Raw genomic sequence first — 13,857 nt, 5'->3', positions numbered from 1 at the left:
TGTCATTGGTAAATGATGTGACCTGTGCAAGTTTCAGTTTCCCCGTTTGTTGAACAGACGCACCTATGTAACATGGCTACTTTCTCTTTTCTTTTCTATCTTTTTTTGTTTGTTTGTTTCTTTAAAAAAAGACGTTTCCCAGCACTCAGGAGGCAGAGGTAGGAGGATCGCCGTGAGTTCGAGGCCACCCTGAGACTACATAGTGAATCCCAGGTCAGCCTGAGCTAGAGTGAAACCCTACCTCGAAAAAATTTAAAAAAAAAACAAAAACAAAACTTTTGTTGTTGAGAAGACTGACTGTCCCTTGTGAATGTGTGTAGCTCATATAAACCGCTCGTAAGAATTTCAAACGTGTTTCTTCCTTCCTCAGTTTCCCTTCCTGAATACTGAGGTAGCTTGATTTCTAACGCTCACAGGCGTACATACCCACGTAGTTTCTAATATCTCAAAGGCTGGGGACATTTCATTTGCTAGGTAAAAGCAAACAAATCACATCCTTCACAGTGACAGCTAACTCGGACATACTCCCTCCACAACCCGCCCCCACCCTGAACAGGCAGATTCTCCTGGTCTTGTGAATGGGGAAACTGAGGCAGAGCTAGGCTTTGAAGCCAGGAAGCAGAGCTCTCAGCGACGCACTCCACCAACTGTAAAATGTGGTTGGGATCAGTTTTGGATTAGGTTAACTCTGACAGGCCATCAGAACTGGCTTGTACAGCGTTGTGTGCTGAGGTTAGGAGGTGACCGTGAATGTTTGGCAGTAAGAGAAAAAGGAAAAAAAAAAGGAGAAATCTTTTGTTTTTCTTTTTCAACTTACTAAAGTTTGTTGAGGGGAGCAAGAACCTCTTTTTTTTTTTTTTCTTCCTGTGACTTCCCTTTCATTTTAACAGGGAAACATGCATTTCAAAGACGGCTCAATAGCAGCATTGAAGTCTCAAGTTCAATCACAGTGTCCCCATTGTGGCTGGGGACTCCCTGGCCTTTAAGCATGGGTTATAAAAATCTGGTCTGAGCCCAAAGTCTGGCTTTAATAGAATATTTTAATTTTGTTTAATGAATATTATTTTAAATCTATTTGGCAATTTTAAAATGTGTTCTTTTATTTTCAAATTTAGCTTTCCTCCCGCTCAGTGATTTCTTGGCAGTGCGAGGGGGGGGGGCAGCATGGAATGGGGGTGATAATAATACAAGCTACCATTTATTGAGTGCTTACTATGTGCCGAACACCCTGTTTTATGTGTGCCACCTCGTTTAACCGGCACAGCCTTCCCAGGGGCAGCACGTACTGAGCTGCTGTCTGGAAAACTGAGCAGGTCACACTCAAGGTGGCAGAGCTGGACAGAAACGAGTGAACAAGGGTCAGACCAGCTCTGTCTGGTCCAGGTTGAAGGCCTGTGCTTTCAATCACGGCCCTACAGTCTATATGGGCCAATGCTGTCTGGGAACCTCACCGCCCCCTGGAATTCTCTACCATCCCCATGGCCAACGTATCCCATGCAGACCAGCCAGATAGCAAAACTAAAATTCTTACAGGTAACATCCACTTTACATTAAAAAAAAATATTTTGGGGGGCTGGAGAGATGGCTTAGTGGTTAAGCGCTTGCCTATGAAGCCTAAGGGCCCCAGTTCAAGGCTCAATTCCCCAGGACCCACATAAGCCAGATGCACAAGGTGGCGCATGCAACTGGAGTTTGTTTGCAGTGGCTGGAGGCCCTGGTACACCCCTTCCCTCCCTCCCTCTCCCTCTCTCTCTCTACCTCCCTCCCTCCCTTCTTCCCTCTTGCTCTCTGTCTGGCACTCTTAAATAAATAAATAAAAATTTTTAAAAGATATGTTTGTTGTTTTGTAATTTTTATTTATTTGTGAGAGAAAGAGAGGGGAAGAGGAAGATAGAAGCCTCCAGATACATCTTGTGCACCTAGCTTGCATGGGGTCTGGGGAATCAAACCTGGGTCCTCTGGCTTTGCAGGCAAGTGCCTTAACCACTAAGCAATCTCTCCAGCCCTGCTTTATCTTCTTAAAGTGGCCCAGGAAACAATCACCATTATCATCTCCATGTTCTCTCTTCTCCCTCTTTCTCTGTCTGTGTCTATGTACGTGGAGTGCATGTATGTATGTATGCACATGTGTGTGTGAGCCTACATAAATGCATGTGTGTGCAAAGGCCCAAGGTCAATGTCAGGTGTCTTTCTCAGTCATGTTCCACGTAATCCTTTGGAGACAGGTGCTCACACTGACTATGGAACACAGCAATTAGGCTAGACTAAGCCAGCCAGTGAACCCAGGGATTCCCCTGTCTGTCTGTGCCTCGCCTACACCAGATGACTCCATGCCAAGCTTTTATGAGGGTGCTGGGGATCCGAGCTCAGGTTTTCATGCTTGGGCATGAAGCACTTTGCCTACAGAGCCATTCTCTCCCTCACAAATGCTTCATCCTAATAACTCAATCTCCACAATAAATCTCTCAGAAAGATGCATTATCATCTACCCGATAGTGCAGATGGTATAACCGAGACACAAATGTGGGTCCAAAATTCCACAATTAGATGGCTGGTGAACCCTGTGCCAGGACTTCAATCCTGACAGCCTGAGCCCTGCTCTTACGTCTCACGCTGGGAGGCTGGGTGAGGCTCCCATTCAGGGAGAGCTAATTCCGCCCACTCCTCACCATCCCGTGGGAAAGCAGAGTCAGCTGGCAGGATATCTGGGATACCAGCATGGCCCCTAATGCCCAGTGCGGTTGGGGCCACAGAAGGCAGATCACTGCACTTGCTGAACGGGGCAGCTCTGGATGAGTGAGTGTCCACAGAGCTGGGGTTGCTCCACCTCCCCCCCGCCACCCTGCTGGTGTGGGGGGGTGGGAGAGAAGTGTGGGCATCACCACCCTCAGTCTCCTCTGGGGTCACAGGAACAAAGGCTCCACAGGATGGGCTCTAGGAGGCCCCGGGCACAGATAAGGAAGCAACGGTCTGAGGAAAGGGATGAGCATGAAAGCATCTTGGAGGCCCTTGATACATCACAAAATGTCCTTTGCACATGCTCCTTCCGGTTGCCAGTGTTTATTGGTCATATTGCAGTAGCTCTGGGGTCAACACTTTTTTTTAAATCTTTTTGTAAAGGGGCCACGGGACTCCTGTAGTAACTACCCTCCACTTTGAGCTGGCTTTGGGGGTGCAGGCACCCTTACAACAGCCTCTAGTTTCCAATGTTCCTAGTTTCCACAAAGGCAAGTTCAGGATTCTTTGAGAATCATCCCTTGCCTCTTGCTTCAGAGTCAGACTTTTGTCCTCACTACCCATGAATATCCAAGGCAACATGAGTGGGCACTGACTTTAAAGTTGAGCTCTCCTGAGCCAACTTCTTCATGTGCCAGGGGCCAGGCTGGCTGTCGTAGCGCTAGAGATCAGACTTGGACCTAATTCCTGGCTCTGGCACAGATCATGTGACCTTGACAATGTTACCTTACATTTCTGAGACTCAGCATTCACATCTGTAATGTGGGAATGAAGACAGTAGTGCATTCCATCCAGGGATATTCATAGACAAAAGCACATCAAGTATTTGTTTAGCACAGTGCCTGGCCCACAGATACTGTTCAGACAAGTGCCTTTAAAAAAAAAAATTGGAAAAATAAAATTGGCCTGGAGAGATGGTTTACTGGTTACGGCACTTGCCTGCGAAGCCACAGGACACATGCTCAATTCTCCAGGTGCCACTTAAGCCAGATGCACAATGTCACACATGCGCACAAGGTGGCACACGTGTCTGCAGTTTGATTGCAGTGGATGGAGGCCCTGACATGCCCATTCTGCTTCTCTCTCTCATAAAAAAGCAATTATTTATTTTGCAAGCAGAGAGGACAGAGAGGCAGACACAGAAAGAGAATGGGCATGCCAGGGCCTCTAGCCACTGCAAACGAACTTCAGATGCATGTGCCACTTTGTGTATCTGACTTCACGTGGGTATTGGGAAACAAACTCTGGTTGTTAGGCTTTGCAGGCAAGTGCCTTAACCACTGAGCAATCTCTCCAGCTTAGGTACTATTCAACAAAGAGGACAACTTGTCTGTCTTAATACTGTTTTTTTTTTTTTAAGCAAAACAAACAAACAAAAAAACCTTGAGTTAATTCATTGAAAATAAGCATTTAAAAAAAAGACAAAATTCCCAAAATCAAATTCTGGGACTTACTCTTGGACTCCCCAGGGGTCAGAAAACTCTCCCACTCTGGAGCAAACCACGGGTGGTTCCACCATCTCTCTCTGTGTTCCTCACCCCCACCCCACAAAGTCTGCACCCACATCCTTGTATCCCTTTGTCTTTCTTGTGGGTGTCTGAGCAACACGGAGACATTCCGAGCGTAGCAGACATTTGCTGAGATTAAGACATTCCTGCCCCTCCTCCCCTCCCCTCCACGCCCTAGCCACTAGCTTCTCCAGGGACTGCGGTCTGTTTAGCACCGAGGAGCTCAGACTCCTCCAGACCGGAGGTGAGTAATCTCCTAGGCTCCAATCTTTGTCACGGCTGGATGGGGCCAAACTCCGTTGACAACACGGGCACAAGTCACAGCTTGTGATGCCACACGACACCGTCCATCCCAGCAGAGCACTGAGCGATCCCGCACTTCCCTCTGTACCAGTGGTGCAAAAGGCCAGAAGCATTCAAGCCTCCCAGCCACGCCCCTTTCCAACCGAGCAGGGCGCTCTGCACTTTGCTGGAGGACTGAGTGGTTCTAGAACATTCTGAAACAAAAGTCTTGGTGCACGCAAATAAAACACACCCATAAAAGAAAACAACCTGTTTGCCCAGACACCTTTTCTGTCTCTCAGAAGAGATTTAATCCCTGTGTGGAATTCCCACCAGAGCCTGGGTTGGTACCAAACTCACAGACACCATTATCTGTGTCTGTTATGGGGAGTTGACAATCACGGATGAGCTAAGGCCTTGTCCTTATACCATGCACCCACATTTTAAAAATCACAGAAAGAACAACAACAACAAAAAAAAACAACAAAAAAAGGATGACTTGAAAACTATGAATATCTTAACCACAAAGTGACTATAAGGAAGAAAGGAACGGGAAAAGACAGACCAGTGGACCGCAGGACATTTTGACCTCAGGCTTCCACAGATCCAAACCTCAAGAGGGGAGCTCTGGGGTGGCAGATGGCCTCAGAACCACAAAAGGGGAAGGTCCGGAGGACACCTGCCATGCCAGCTCCCCGCCCCATCTCCCTTTTCCATGAGATGTCTCTGCTAGAACCGAAATCAAGCTGAGACCAGAACCCACCCCCTCCCACCTCTGCATCCATTTCAACCAAACACATCTAACAGGCAGGAATTTGGACTTGGCCAGTGTAGCAAGTGCGAGTGGTTTCGGCCTGTTTTGGTGACCTTCATAGGGTTTATTTATGCACTTCAAGCTTATGACCTAATACATTTCGGTCTGGCTTCTCTCCTCATAATAGCAGCCTGTAAAAAGCTATTGAGAATTCCCTGTGTTTTCTCATTTTGGGTCAAGAAAATAAAATCGATATTTAAGTAACCCTTATTTTCTTTCTTTCTTTTTTTTTTTAAAAAAAAGGCCTGTACAACCTAAAACAGTAGAGTGTTTCCACCAAGGTGAAGGCTATCTCTTAAAGCCTCAAAGATGATCAGAGTTAAGCCCCAACTTGGCCACTTTTAAGGTGTGAGATTTAGTCACAGCCTGTGTGAGAATTAGCTAAGAGGGACTTTTTGACATAAGTCAAACAATGACATTTAAAACCACGTTAAGGCAATCACCATGAAGAATGTCTCCGTGTTTTTCTCATTTCTTAAACAGAAGTGTATATGTTTTTGCATAGTTTCTTGCTGTAATTTTCTTTCTTGGCAAACCCACATCTTACCATGAAACCCAAAGTATGCACGCTGCAGCAATAATAATGGCAGAAACAGACCCGCTGTCTTTGGCATGACTTTTTTTTTTTTCTTTACAAAATTAAAATGTCTTTTGGCCAATACACGGTGTGTTTTAGACCCGAAAGACGGTTCTTAGGAGATGAATAGAGCAGGAGGAGGAGGCGAGAGGCGAAGGAAGCCACTGCGTTCCTATAGCCATTGGGTCTTCCCATCGCTCAGTGTTTTTTGGAGAAAGTGTGTCTTTTCATTTGTCCCCTTCAGTTACATTTCTAGAGAGCTGATAAGTCTCCTCTGGATGAATGTAAGCAGATATGGTCACATGGGTTACATCTGAGAATACACAGACTTTAAAAATGTAACTTTCACAGAAGGTCAGTCAAAGCCGGTGACACGGCACACATTTCATATCACGGACACGACACCGCGGACGGGACGTGATGAAACCGTCTCCAAGCTCCGTGCAATGCTGCGCGCTTTAAGCGAGGCTGAAACTGGCATATCTCACATCTGAGTTCCTGTTTTAAATTTCTGCGTAGATCTGAAAGCAGGGGCAGACTTTTCAAAACACCACGAGCTGACACATCTGGGCCTGAACTGCTGTTGTGAAAAGGCGATGATATAGCAGAAGCCACGGCCCTGCTTTCTGTGGGGGTGGGACTATGCCCAAGACCCTCTTTCCACCTCCCAAAGAGGCCCCTTGTCAGGTCCCCATGGACTCCAAGTCCACCTGTGCCACATTTACACCGCCAATGACACCCTGGACGTTCAAAGTGGCAAAGACCAGCTTGTATCCATTACCTACCTCTTAGGACAACCTGTTCCAATTACTCTCTGTTCTCTGAATGTTGATAGTCAAACCCAAGATCAACACCTATGGGTAACAATGCAGCACCTTCCGGTAAACCTGAGTTCAGCTATGCCTGCCGTAAGGTTTTAGAGCTTTTCCACTATTGGTAAATTTATTGACTCATTTTAGGAACTGAAACACTCAATGTTCGTATAAAACGAATAAATCAAATTAGTCCCCATAAATAAACAGATGTTTTCCTTTGCAGACTCATGCCCATAATGCTCTATTTGACCTGCAAAGGCTCCTCTTCATGTTTTCTAAATACTCAATATGATTTCTCTTCCATTTAAGATAACAGCAAAAATTAAAAAAAAAAAAAGACCAAACAGAAAATAATGATTTTTAAGACTATCTAAATTCAGCAACCCCTTCCAGGGGAAGAAAAGACCGAAAGGGCTAGCAAGGTGAGGCACCCCCAAAAAGAAGCCAAGGTTTTATCTGCATTCAATCTGCGGGCGGCATGAGTCATTTGACCTGGGACTCCTTCTTAACAATGATAATGACAAATGATAGGCCCGTGGAGAAAATCTATCCCAAGAATCCTGGAGATGAGCGGACTTCAAGCCCTCTGTGGATGGAAGCTATTTCCACCATTGTTTAAAACAACAACAAAAGGGGTAATTTTATAAGTGAGAGAAATAGCACCGACTCCATATGATGAAAATAATCAGAGACAGTGAATGTCCATGCAGCAGCCTGTGGCTTCCTTCACCCCCTTCCCCCTCCATATGCCTGGCCAGTCCTTTCCTACCTGGAAGCCCAGGGCCCCTCTCAGGTCTCAGTGGCGGCCTCAGTCACCAATACCAATTGTCACTTTAAGTATTTGCCATCTGAGGGAGGGTCTTTATCCTCCCCGGATTAGGAAAAGAAAAAAAAAAAAAGGTGATAGTCAAACACCATTAGGCCAGTTAAGACCTTCAAAGAGCGAGAATGAAGAATTGTCTCCAGAGACTTCTCCGCTAATTGTTTTCCTTCCAGAAGCCTCTTTTTGTTTGGTGTGTGTGCTTGGGACCACTTGAATGGCCACAGATGAGAGGGAGGAAAGTGAAGTATTCAGGAAGTTGCTGGGATTCTGCAGGATAGAAATCAGGAAGAGGGCTAGGGGTGAGCTAGGAATGCTGAGAGAGAGAGAAAGAAAGAGAGAGAGTGTGTTTTCTGTCAATAAACTACGTTTTTCTCAAAACTCTGGGGTTAAGTCTCCATAAAGATTCTTCCTGAGCAGGCTCCCTTAACTCCTTTTACCAAACAACTAGCTAGAAAAGAGTTCCCACTCCCCAACAGAAGCCAGTATTGACCACAGACAGAAAGCTCAGCGACCTCCCCCCCTAAAATCAAGAGGACTACAAAACTAAGCAGTTCTCCCTGTATCAGAAGTCTTTGGGGAGGGAGTTCTCCTTGCCCCCAAGGAGTTGATGTCAGGCCAGACAGCCATGCCTTGAATCTTATGCCCAGGTGAGAAACCTTCAGTTTCTCCTTTGCCGTCTTCCCCACGTTGGCACATAGACACCACTTACACCTCTAATCTGTGGACACGGCCTGCCCAGTAAAGACCAGCCCCTGCCCCAAATGCATTTACTCAGAAACAGCATGGTGCTGGGTCCGCAGTGGCTGGCCTGGGTCTGAGCAAGACCTCTCTCTCTCCCTTCCCTTCCTTCCCTTTTCAAATCCTGACGCTAACTCCTGCATACTTTCTCAGCCCGGAAAGGCATCTGTATGAGCCGATAGCTCAGAATCCCACTTACTCTGCACGACAGCCTGACTTTTATTATATAAGGGGTTTACTGCTGGCCTAATGAGTTTCAAACTGGGCTTCACAGCTGAGGACACCCCAAACACATCTGGTGGGAGGAAGAAGGAAGCTGGTGATGGTTGGCTATCTGCTCAACTCTGGTCTCCTGCGCCTGGACACACACGTGTTATCTTTGAAAAAGTAGCTGAAAAAAATAAGGAAACAGTTTCTTCTTTGTGGGGAAGGGAGTCATCTTATGATGGAGGAACCAAAACTGTCTTGGAGTGGACGTGCTTAGATTTTATATACATTTTTTGCAAACTGCTGGAGCCTCCATGGCTTGCGAATTCAGACTGTCTTCAGTTACACCACACAGCCTATCTGCTCAGGGCTTTTCCGTTCCCTCCACAGCAGCATTTTTATCAATTTATCCGTCTGGAACAAGAGTCGAAATCTCTCTCCCATGCAATTTGAAACAGGAGTACTGCCGACACTTTCGAACCAGTGTGTCTTGGGTGTTTTTCCAAACAGTAATCCTCTAATGAGTCAACAAATCATATCTCTTTATGATGTGTTTAACCCAACACAAAAGACCTAAGAGAAGATTCTAGAACTTAAGTGATTAAAATAGCTGCTGCTTTTTTTTTTTTCAAATCTCAAAGTATTAGGGCACACATCGTTACATTTTATTTCACATCCTTCAGTTATCCGATGCTAGGAAAGTAATGATGTGCTCATAGGATATTCTTATGCACACAGGCACGACACTAGGCAAATGTTGTAAAACAGAGGAAGAAAGAGCTAATTCTTTAAGATAAAGTAACATTTTAAATAAAATCACAGTATTGTGAACATAAAGAGACCAAGAAAGGACAAACTGCTTTAAAAAAAAACAGATTTTTTTTCTTATCTAGCCACATCAGCCTCCCCCCCCACACACACAGTTACAAAATTGAATTCAGTCCAAAGGCAAGGAGAGTTTGAATAAGAACACAATTTTAAGCTCAGTAAAAACCAAGATTCCAACCACTTTCATTTGTTATATGAACAACCCATTAACTTCCTCCAGCCTGCGGATATCTAAGTGCAGCGGCAGATTAGGGTGGAGGGGCTTAAAATGAGTGGGGGGAAGGGGAGAGAGAAGGCACTATCCTGAAGTAAAATCACCCCAAAGATTCTCTCAGAAAGGGGGGGCCCCCTTTTCCACAGACATATGAGTATGTTGGGGGCTAACAAATGGTTTCACCGCCCATCCATTTCTACTACCCATCCTCTGGTAATAGAAATTTCACCCAAACAAGCAAGGGCTCACAGAATTAATAGAATCAGTTTGAAATACAGCAATGGTCCGCAGGTTATAATTTCCTGTGGGAAAGGTACTCCCTAACTCAAACATAATTCAGCACTCACATTCTTCCACGATGTTTGTAAATCACTCTACTCCCTGCTCTTGCCAACAGGACCCGATGTTCACTCGTGTCCCTGCTCCTCGTCATTAAAAAGCACCTCCACCAGGAATGATTTATACACCTTCACGTTCTACAAACACACACACACACACACACACACACACACACACACACACATATTTAAAGTCATTAAAGATTACGTAGTATTTCGGGGAAAGAGGGGACACAGGATAATGGTATCCCCAAGCATCAAGCCCCACTTTCCATCAAGAATTCTGGACACAGACCCGGGGCGTGGTGACGCACGCCTTTAATCCCAGCACTCGGGAGGCAGAGGTAGGAGGATCACCATGAGTTCGAGGCCACCTTGAGACTACATAGTGAGTTCCAGGTCAGCCTGAGCTAGAGTGAGACCCTACCTTGAAAAAACAAAAACAAAAACAACAAAAAAAGAATTCTGGACCCAGCAGGGCGCGCGCTGTCCGAGCCTGGCTCCGGGGCACCAGGAACCTCGCAAGCAGAAAAGCGCTTGCAGTTCAGAAGTTGAGCACAGCGCTTTCAAGGTTTTGAGAAAAGATATTTCCTGCAGTCACATGTCTCTACTATTTCTTGAGTTTATAAGCTATTTTGCATGGCTTAAAAAATAACCAAAAAAAAAAAAAAAACCCACTCCCTGCAATCTCCCCTTCCAACGAAGCTCTCGCTTCCCTCTAAGCGTCCTGGTCACGGAAAGTTTTCTAAGCTCCAAGTCCAACTTTCATGGGACTCCAGGACGGTGGGCCCCGCCGCACAAGCTCCTGAGCCGGACAGACGAGGGGATCCTTTCCTAAAGAACTGTGACCAGTAGGATCTGTCGCCGCCCGGGGCCCCCACTGCGGTCCTCCGCCACTCCATCCTCCTCGAACCCCCGAGGCGTGACTTAGTCCCCCTGCGCCTCTCGGATACCCGGCAGGAGCGTGAGGCTCACCAAGAAGCTCGGAGGCCAGGGACGGAACGGAGCCGATGCCCGGGGACCCGCCGCGTCCCCACGGCCCGGCGCCCTGCACTTGTCCCGCGCGCGGAAGTGAGGACTTCTGAGTCGCTGCGCGCCCCCCAGACCATTCCGAACGCGCAGGGGAAACTGAGGCCCGGAATCCAGGAGGGACTTTTCCGAGGGGGGGGAACCTGATGCTCTGTGGGTCCCCCGGGGAGTCCTGGCTCTGACCCCCTGCGCGCCCCTGAGCGCAAGGACAAACTGGGGAAGGGGTGCAGGGACAGCCTGGGGAGAGGGCGCAGGGGCAGACTGGAGAGGGGGCGCGCAGGGACAGGCCGGGGAGGGGGCGCGGGGACACCCTGGAGAGGGGGCGCGGGTACAGCCTGGAGAGGGGGCGCGGAGACAGCCCGGGGAGGGGGCGCGGAGACAGTCGGGGAAGGGGGCGCGGGGCGCGCGGGCGGCGGACCCGGGGTACTCACCGCGCGCAGTGGAGAGGCCGCGGGGCGCGGGTCGGACGCGGCGCTGCCTCCGCCCGAGCCGGGGCGGGCGGGCTGCGTGGAGGGTCGGAGGACGGGCTCCTCGGCTGGCTCGGCGGCTCTGCTCGCCGCGGGGCCCTGCTGCGCCCCCGCCTGGGCCCGCGCCGCTGCGTGGGCGGGCGCGTGGGGCCGCCGAGGCGGAGCGCGGGACTCCCGGGCCCTGCGCTGTGGCCGCGCCGCTCTCCGGGGCGCGCTGCGTGCCGCGCGGGTCCCCCGGGGAGGAGGCGACAGCACGGCCGGCCTCGTTCCCACCCAGCGACGCCCACGCCTCCCGGCTCCCGGGTTAGCACGCCTTCCGGGCCGCGGGGGGCGCCGCCCGGACACGGCGAGGGCTGATTGGAAGGAAGCTCGCATTCATTCATTCATTCATTCATTCTCCCACCCACCCATTCATTCATTCATTCCGCCGAGCCCTCCGCCTGTGTCCTGCCAGGGTCAGCCAGAACAAGACGGACTAGTTTTCTGCCCTCCCGGAACTACGGTTCACGCAGAGAAAGAGAGAGAGAGAGACAGAGGCAGACCATCAACAAACAAACCAGGGGAAAAGGACTTTAGAGAAAGTTTGCAATGACCAGGGAAGGAGAAAAGTGAGGGGCTGCTGGGGCTTGGGGGACCAGTGCCGTTAGGGAGCCCTCTCTGAGGAGGTGTCACCTGAATTACCCTTGGAGTAAAGGCTATCTAGCGGAGGACTCAGGGGTGTCACCCATTTTACAGATAAGAAAATTGAGGCCCCAGAGTGTCTTTGGCTTAGGGAAAGTTCTAGAACTCCCTCCACGCAGAGACCGAGATGAGGACATCGCACTTGCCTTGCCCGCATTCTTCAGTCTCTATAATACACTGTCCTGCATGGGGTCACCATGGGGTTTCCGTCCCCTCCTTGCTTCAGTGTTGGTGTCTTCCATTGCGGACACTCCAGAAACAGCGTCAACCATTGGTCTTTGTTGAACTCACTGACGGCCGAGCTCTGGCACAAACCTGAGTTTTAGAGCGACAGGGAAAATCGCAGCGTGGAGTCGGCTGTATATGCATATGCTTAAAATTATCACTGTGCCGCTAAGATGCCAGTTTACAACTGGTGTCTTAACATTTTTATTTGTAAAAACTGGCCACCTCACAGGCAGCCACTGTACCTGAAGAGTAAGTTCAAGGGTCAGCGAAGGCAGGAAGTGGCTGTGCCAGCAGTGAGTTCAGTGGTGGCTGGCAGCAAACCCCATGCCCTTGAGATGGTCCATTGCCACTTGCAAGGTTCCTGGAAAGACCACCACGAAGTACTTGATCTTGGGGGCCAGGGAGATGGCTCGTCTGGTGAGAGTGCTCGCTTCTCAAGCATGAGGGCCGGAAAGGGCCTGGCTCACCCTGAGTTCGTTCCCCCAGCACCCAGGTGAACCGCTGGCATGGCCACTCACGCCAGTGACCCCAGTGGCCTGCAAAGTCCGGTTCAGAAAGACTCTGTCTCAAGGAACTATGCGGATGCATGTACAGAGCACTGATCTCATTCTCTTTTAGCTTCTACACACGTACACGAGGCTCCTGGATCCACACACACACACGTGCATACAACACATATGTTCATGCAAAAGAACTTTATGGGTTTCTCTGGCACATGCCACTCTCCCTGTGGTTCCGAGATTTGAACTCAGGACCTCACACATGCAAGAGCACTCCCCTGAAGCTACCCGGCAACTTGTTTTTATTTTATTTTATTTTATGTATTTATCAGAGAGAGAATGAATATGGGGCATGCCAGGGCCTCTAGCCACTACAAACAAACTCCAGATGCATACACCACCTTATGCACCTGGCTTTACGTGGATACTGGGGAATCAAACCTAGGTCCTTAGGCTTCATAGGCGAGCGCTTTAACCACTAAGCTGTTTCTCCAGCCCACAGCACCTTGTCTTTTGAGACAAGGTCTGTATGGAACTGGGGCTGGCCTCAGACTCATCATCCTTTCGCTGCTGCCTACCCACAGCTAGAACTGCAGACAATGCCACCAAACCAGGCCTGGGACCTTTCTAAGGCCTTGATGGGGAACTAGGCTCTTGTAGTCAAGAGTCAGTTGTCCATGATAAATTTCCAAACATCAGGGCTGCTGACATCTAGCTACAATCAGTGAAGACCATTCAGTCTTTGTGGCTTGCCTTCCACCTGCCCCAGAGAAGGGTGGTGTGGGGTGGCCCCTGGAACTTTAACACTCCAACCCAAGAAGAATTGAGTTTGGGATTCCGTGATGTTGAAAGTTTCCAGTTTTTTAAACATCTGATTTTGTTTTGAATTCTTTTTATCATTAAAAAAATATTCACTGTGGGCTGGAGAGATGGCTTAGCGGTTAAGGGGCTTCCCTGTGAAGCCTAAGGACCCATGTTCGACTCTCCAGAGCCCAGGTGAGCCAGAAAGTGCAAGGTCGCACATGCCCAACAGGTAGCCTGGAGTTTGATTTCAGTGGCTGAGGCCCTGACA

General features: G+C 48.8%; 1 protein-coding gene across 2 annotated transcripts in view; it reads right to left on the bottom strand.

Moving 5' to 3' along the window:
- The window catches only part of Eya2 (EYA transcriptional coactivator and phosphatase 2), a 207,859-nt gene extending 196,465 nt beyond the window's left edge, over nt 1–11,394 (bottom strand). The window contains exon 1 of one of the 2 annotated variants that reach the window (XM_045157600.1): nt 11,341–11,394. Coding sequence is in view for 1 of the 2 variants with exons in the window: in XM_045157599.1 (XP_045013534.1) it covers nt 9,890–9,891 (2 nt within the window). In the remaining variant the exon portion in view is untranslated. Of the gene's footprint in view, nt 1–9,889; nt 9,958–11,340 lie in introns of those variants that run through there. The other variant, XM_045157599.1, reaches the window with a different exon arrangement.
- Between the last annotated feature and the right edge of the window lie 2,463 nt (nt 11,395–13,857).

This window comes from Jaculus jaculus, chromosome 8, assembly GCF_020740685.1.
Source record: "Jaculus jaculus isolate mJacJac1 chromosome 8, mJacJac1.mat.Y.cur, whole genome shotgun sequence".
NCBI lineage: Eukaryota > Metazoa > Chordata > Mammalia > Rodentia > Dipodidae > Jaculus > Jaculus jaculus.
This window is presented reverse-complemented; position numbering and strand designations above follow the sequence as displayed.